Source organism: Grampus griseus (genome assembly GCF_964374135.1).
Source record: "Grampus griseus genome assembly, chromosome: X".
Taxonomy (NCBI): Eukaryota; Metazoa; Chordata; class Mammalia; order Artiodactyla; family Delphinidae; genus Grampus; species Grampus griseus.
In genome coordinates, this window is record NC_138999.1 from 54096203 (window position 1) to 54103812 (window position 7610).

Genomic DNA, 7610 nt, shown 5'->3' on the forward strand with positions numbered 1-7610 from the left:
TTTTATCTTTGGCTGTGTCGGGTCTTCATTGCTGCACGTGGGCTTTCTCTAGCTGTGGCACGCGGGCTTAGTTGCTCTGCGGCATGTGGGATCTTCCCGGACCAGGGCTTGAACCCGTGTCCCCTGCATTGTCAGGTGGATTCTTAACCACTGCGCCACCAGGGAAGTCCCAGCTCTCACTTATTAATCAGAGCCTGGACCGCCTCTTCCTTTTTTTTTGTTTTTTTGCTCCATCCTCCACCCATATTCCATTTACCTCATATTCAGAAAATACTTAGTTGTCACAATTCCTACTTGAATCTCTTTGGTGTATTGTTCTACTCTCAGGATTCTGTCATCAGTTGATCTGCTAAGTTGGTGTTCTGGTTTTGTTTTTTTTTTTATTATTCTTGCCCCACTGCAGTTCTAACAGAGCTGGAAATGGCTCTCAAAAAATGTGTGTGTCTGTGTTTGTGTGTATAAAGAGGGGGCAGGGGTGGGGGAGTGAGAGAGAAAGGTGGTGGAGAGGGTGGGAGGAAGGTAAGAAGGAAATAAATCAGGAAGTACATCTGGTTAACGAGGGGAGGTAAAATGAGAGGAAGCCATTAACCCCTTATCCCCTTGCACCCTCATAGGCCCTCACTTCAGAGCTGGCCAATGCCCGTGATGAGTCCAAGAAGACTGCTAATGACATGATCCATGCTGAGAACATGCGACTGGGTCGAGACAAGTACAAGACCCTGCGCCAAATCCGGCAGGGCAATACTAAGCAGCGCATTGATGAGTTTGAGTCCATGTAATGGGCACCCAGCCTCTAGGGACCCCTCCTCCCTTCTTCCTTGCCCTCACACTCCTACACTCTTGCCTAACTCACACTGTGCTGGAGCCACTAACTAGAGCAGCCCAGGAGTCATGCCAAGCATTCAGTACAGCCATGGGACCAAACCTAGCCCCTCAGCCCTCACTCACTTCCCTAGGCAGAGAGATGGCCCACTATGGTGATGATGGGACCCTCTTTTTCTTCTATCCCAGGTGATCTAGCTTTCTAGAAGAGATCACTTTCTCAGCTCAGAGGCACTTCCCACTTGATTTGGGAAATACCCCCACATTTACTGTTGCTTTGCAGGAGTCAAGTGTAGTAGGTTGAAAACTAGCCCCCACCACTGCCTTCCTCTTCATGGTCCTGTGATTTGCAGAATTGGAACAACATAGGGTTTAGAGAAGGAGGCGGAGCCCTGGCTATATGCTCTAGGATGTCAACTGCCCTAGGATTAGGCCTCCCAGTGTCCATCCCTTCTAGAGTTATTTAGGCTTTGTAATGATTGGAGGCTAAAAAGATGTTCACTCATTCTTCTCTCTACCTCCCAGATTGGACCTGTTACAAACTTGGTCCCAGTAAACCTTGTCCCTGAGTTCAGGGACTTAGTTTCTCTTCAGGGTGATATGGGGGAGACAGTGCCTGCAAGAGGCTTCACCAACATCCTGGAAGGCCGTTGGCCATTCTGTTCAGACAAGATTGGGTAGAGGATCTGCCCCTATGCCTTATGGGAGCCTAGACTTGTTTCAAGTGAGCTCTATGGGCAGAGATATCCCTTATTATTCTGTGTTCCTCTTCCCCTCTTGGGATCTGCCCCTCCCCACTCCAATCCCCAAACCCCCTCCAAGTAGAACAGTAGGGATGGTTACCCCCAAACCCAGCCAGCCCCATCCAGGACTTTTGCTAAAGGGAGGAAATATTCACACGTGGCTTCAGTATTTTACCTGCCAGGGGTCCCAGACTACTTCTCCCTTCAGAGTTGGACCACAGCTCCTGCTTCAGGGCCATTAAGGCCTTGGTTTGGTGAGCCCTAGATCTTGATGTCAGTTGGCTCAATTGGTGGAAGAAGCTGAGTATGGTGAGAGAAGCTTGTGGCCTAGATCCTACAGTTTACACCTCTCCAAGGTGGTGATTTGGTCCTGCCTCTGTTTAATAAATCTCTAACCCAGGTCTTGCCACCAACTGTGCTATCCCTTGGAGCTGTAAACCAGAGAGCTGTTAGGGGCTCTGGCCTGGTCCTTTTCACACTCCCACCTCTTTCTTTCAACCCAGGAGCAGCCTCCTCCTCCTCTCTGTCTCATGTGTGTTCTTTTTCTTTCCACCAGTATTATATATTTTAGTGGCATCTAACTAAATATTGATTTCTGTGTTTCTTGCTAATGCACCCTTAGAAGATATTAGTGTTGGGACAGGATCATTTTGGCCTCATTCCCTTACCACCCCCTACACCTAGGAAGCATATACTATATTGTAAAAGAATATTTTGCCAGAAAAATTAATGTAGGAAGCTTTCAGTATTAGTGATATCACCTGTCACTATAGGTCATACAATCCTTTTTTAAGGTTCTTGGTATTTGGTTTTATTGTTCCTTTTTTTGCCTTCTCCTCAGAGTTCATTCCCCAAGGGGCCCTACTGTCCTTCCATGCAGTGCCCCTAGCCCAGAGCCCATGGCTTTGATCCCTCCCTCCCCTTGCCTCCTGCTTGACCTTGCGGAGTCTTATGTGCATTGCTGTGAATTATATTGACACTCTCTTGGTGATACGCCCTATATTGGCTAAATTCAAACCTGGAATTGTGGGGCAATCTAGCTGCCTTAAAGGTAGTACCCCCCCACCCCAGGGAAGCTGGGGAAAAAGGTTAGATTTTATATTCAGTTTTTTTGTGTGTGTATTTTTGGGGTTTTTAAAATTTGTTTTTGGAGGGGTTTATGCTTAACCAATGTTCTATTTCAGTGCCAATAAAATCTAGGAAGACTTCACTGTGACTTGATCTTTCTTTGTGGCATGAGTGGGTGGCTGTAAGATACTTCACTGTAATTTGCACTCTGTGGACCACTTTCCTATCCCTGGTCTCATTTCATTCTCACTTCAGTCCTATGGAGAGTGGATATGACTATCCTCGTTTTATAGAGGAGGGAATGGATTTGAAAAAGTAGAATAACTGCCCAAGGGCACAGGACTGTATGACTTAATAGCCTGTGTCCTTTCCGTAGCCCTAGGCCAATTTTTTCTGGTGTAGATGGGCCCTGCATTGACCATATGATGCTCCTGGGCTTGTTTGGCATTGGAGCTTTGGGGCTGCTTGTGGGGGGTGGTTTATATCTCCGGACTCCCCCTGGGGTGGTCAGGCCCTATCCTGCCTCTTTTCAGGAAGGCCTCCAGGCTTGCTCACCTACTGTCCTCACTTATTGCAGTGCCAGTGAAGGTCAGAGAAATTACCTTGAGCACTGTTGCAAAAGGTAATAGGGAGTGGAGTATGAAGTAAGAATGGAGAGTAGTATATGTATGTACAAAAGATGTTGTACTTTATGGTTTATAAAACATGGCAATTTTGTAGCCTAGATGTGGTTATCCCAGTTTTACAGGCGAGGAAACTGAGACCCAGATCAGCCTTCCGGGCCATTTTGGACCTGGCATACTCTCACTTACCACCTCCCTTCTTGGTGAGCCAATACTTGCAAGGAAAAGTAAGTATGTATTCTGTGAGCTTTAAATCCTTACGACAACCCTTTGAGGCAGTGGCTCTCAAACTTGTCTGCATATTAGAATCTTAAAGATTCCAAAGCCTAGACCACATACTCAGATCAAATTACAATCTCTAGTAGTGGGACACAGGTATCAATGTATTTAATGATTCCAAAGTGTAGGTTTCCAGCAGTTAAGGAAGTGGGGGGAAGCCATCTGAGAAGTAGATCTGGATATATAAGAGAGCAACATGAGAGATCCTTGCAGTGATACTCTGTCTTGACTGTGTCAATATTAATATCTTGGTTGTGATATTATACCATAGTTTACAAGGTATTACCATTGGTGGAAAGTGAATAAAGTATACATGAGATCTCTTTGTATTATTTGTCTTATAACTGCATGTGAATCTACAGTGATCTCAAAAGAAAAAGATTTAATTTTTAAAAGGGGTGGTGGTACTCCTGGGTACATATCCAAGAGTAATGAGTGCTTCTGTCCACCAAAAGACGTAGCAGTACTATTTGCAATAGCTCCAAATCTGAAAACAACACAAATATTCATCAACTAGAGAATGGACAAAACAATAGTATATTCATATAATGGTATATTGCTCAGCAGTAGAAATTAAAGAAAAAACAACTACTGACACTACAGTATGAATGAATCTCACAGGTAATATCTTGTACAGAAAAAAAAAGTAGACACAAAAGAGAACATATAATTCCATTTATGTCAAGTTCTAGAGCAGGCGTGGTTGTCTGGAGCTGGGATGCGAGGGATTGACTGGAAAGTGGCACAAGGAAACCTGAGGTCATGGAAATACAATTGGTTTGGGTGGTGGTTACAGGGTACAAACATGTAAAAATTCATCAAGATGTATATAAATTACAAATCCATAAAAAAGAAAAGATAAAGGGGGGGCTCCCTCACTGCAAAAGTTTGAAAATATCTAGAATAATGGTTCTCAAATTTTACTGTCTATTGGAATCTCTGTGGGCTGCTTAAAACAGATTACTAGACTCCACCTCCAGAGTCTCTGATTCAGTGGGTCTAAAGTGGAACCTGAGAATTTGCATTGATGCTGCTGTTCCAGGGGCCACACTTTGAGAGCCACTGGAGTCCAGACTAGACAAATACTTTCCTGAGGAGAGATAAGAGACTTGTCTAAGGTCACACAAGCAGTCAGGCAGATAGGGGCCTAGAACTTGCTTCCTGACTCTTCGGTAGGCCTTCAAGGCCTAGGTCAGGCCTTCTCTGCCATCCAGGAGTAGTGCTCCATTGCTTGCTTTACTATATCCCTTAATTATAATATCTGATCAGGAAGGGACCAGAGAGATTTCTGGATCTAATCCTTTCTCCCCATTCTGTACAGTGGGAAACTGAAGCTCAAGGATCCAAGGTACTTGTCCACAGTCACAATGGCAGGACTTAGCCTTGAACTATCTCCTGTATCTGCCCCAGACCTGTACACAGTCTACCATGGGGCACCCTTACTGCCTTAGCTGCTTTGTTTCCAATCTTCTTCCTAAAGATATCCCCCCATCCCACATTTACATATCTGTGCATAGGTGATGTTTCTTGAAGCCTTTAGTCAAGATCTTAAGGAAATAGGCCACACTACTTCTAGATCATTTTTCTAGAGCTGAAATGGAGGGCTCCAAGCCTGTTGCTCTTTGAGAACATCCATTACCTTGCTTAGCTTAGGGAGCATTCATGACTCTTCAGAATTTGACTTGTCTTTTCTTCCACTATTCATCATCGTCTGTCTCCCCCCAGCACTTTACATTCTAGACATAGATCCTTCCCAGCCCCTCAACATCTCAGATTTGCTCATGGCTTTGTAATAATAATTGTAATTATAATTAATGTTTACTAAGTGCTTACTGTATGTTGGACACTCTTCAATGTGCTTCATAGTTCTTCATGTTATTTTCACATCTCTGAGTCAAGGCCAGTTATTACAGATGAGGAAACTAAGGCACAGAGAGGATAAATTGTCAAAGGTCACACAGCATGGAGTGACAGAGACAAGATTTAAATATTTCTTGGAGCCTCAAATTCAGAATGTCTAATAAGCAAATATATTCTCTATATTGTCACCCTACTCTGCTTATCCTCATCTGTTCCCCTCTCACTTGGTGGCACCACTATCTACTCATTTTTCCAAAATAAGAACCTGGATATTTTCCTTGACAATTCCCTCTCGTCTTACCATGTCCCTGTTCCCAGTCCTCCTGCCTTTAATACTGTTCCCTAAATAACTTTTTAATGCCACATCTCCTTACTCCTCCTCTGGTGCTGGGATGATTGCCATGGCTTCCTCACTAGATCTCCTGTATACCTTTCTACCCTCTGCTGCCAGCCACCTGCTAGAAACCCCTATACCCTTCTCATCTTCTTTGCTCAGATTCTCCTACCAGGTTGGTCCTGGTCCTTATTTTTGTTCCTTTAATATTCTAAGCTCATTCCAGTATCAAGGCCTTTAACTGTCCCGCTATCTGCAATGCTCTTCCAATGGCTGGCTCCTAATTGTTCAGGTCCCAATTCATGGAGTCCTTCCTTTCCTACCCTATCTAAATTAGTCCCCAACTCCCAACACATACACACCTACAATAAATAAAACATATGACTTCTTATATGACAGATACTGTTCTAAGCTCTTTATATATATTAAATCATACTCATTATGCATCCATGAGGTAAATACTTTTATTACCTCATTATAGATGAGGAAGGAAACTAAGGCACAGAGAAATTAAACAGCTATAGAAGGTGTGGCCAAGATGGTGGAGTAGAAAGACCCTGAGCTCACCTCCTCCAATGGACACACCAAAATCAAAACTATTTACAGAGCAACTATCTAAGAGAATTATCTGAAGACTAGCAGAAAATATTTTCTACAACTAAAGATTTTTAAAAGGAACCAAAACAAGATGATTGGGAGGGGCAGGGACATGGTATAGTCAAGGCCCACACCTCCAGGTGTGCAACCCACAAATGGGAAGATAATGACAATTGCATAGGTTCTCCCCAAGGAGCAAGGGGTCTGAACCCCACATCAGGCTTCCCAGCCCAGGAGTCTTGCCCCAGGAAAGCAAACCTTCAGAACATCTGGCTTTGACACCAGCAGGGCTTGCATATCGGAGAGCCAGAGGAAACAGAGACTCTGCTATTAACAATTTTACATGCTCCAAGTCCCAGTGCAGAGGCAGTAATTTGAAAGGAGCCTGAGTCAGACACACTGATGATCTTAGAGAGCCTCCCAGAGAGAGAGAGAGAGAGAGAGAGAGAGCAATTGAGAATCTCCCTGGGGATGGAGATGCTGGCAGTAGCCATTTTGGGGAACTCATTTTACTGTGAGGACACTCATGCTGGCAAGCACTATTTTGGAGTTCTCCCTTTAATTTAACAAATGCCGGAGGCTTACTCACCACCAGTGGGCCAGCACTAACCCTGAGTCCCCTGGGCCCTGCAGCCAGCTGCACCAGGACCAGCCCTGCCTGCCAGTGAGGCAGTGGGCCAGTGACCATCACATAAGGCAGGGCCTGGCAGTCAACTGGGCTGGTGGCCATCTTCACCTACCAGCACAACCACAGTAGTAGGCCTTGCCACAGAGTAGGGCCCATGCAACCAACATGGAAGTTACCACTAGAGAATATAGCTCTGGTCACCAGAGAAGAGTATGCTTCTGGGCCTCATAGGATGTCTCCTACATAAGGCCACTTCTCCAAGTCAGAAAATGTAACAGACCTACATAATACATAGAAATAAACAGAGAAAATGAGGCAAAATGAAGAGACAGAGTACTATCTTCCAAATGAAAGAACAAGAGGGCTTCCCTGGTGGCGCAGTGGTTGAGAGTCCGCCTGCCGATGCAGGGGACATGGGTTCGTGCCCCGGTCCGGGAGGATCCCACACGCCGCGGAGCAGCTGGGCCCGTGAGCCGTAGCTGCTGAGCCTGTGCGTCCAGAGCCTGTGCTCCACAACGGGAGAGGCCACAACAGTGAGAGGCCCGTGTACCACAAAAAAAAAAACAAGATATAACCTCAGAAAAAGAAAATAAATGGAGATAAGTAACCTACCCAAAAAGGAGTTCAAGATAACAATCATAAATGCTTAATGAACT

The 7610-nt window shown here is 44.9% G+C and overlaps 1 protein-coding gene across 1 annotated transcript in view; it reads left to right on the forward strand.

Moving 5' to 3' along the window:
- MSN (moesin) overlaps nucleotides 1-2775 on the forward strand; it is a 67867-nt gene extending 65092 nt beyond the window's left edge. Inside the window, exon 13 of the mRNA XM_082680734.1 lies at nucleotides 615-2775. Coding sequence (XP_082536860.1) covers nucleotides 615-779 — 165 coding nt within the window. The 3' untranslated portion in view covers nucleotides 780-2775. The remainder of the gene's footprint in view (nucleotides 1-614) is intronic.
- The last annotated feature ends 4835 nt before the right edge of the window (nucleotides 2776-7610 follow it).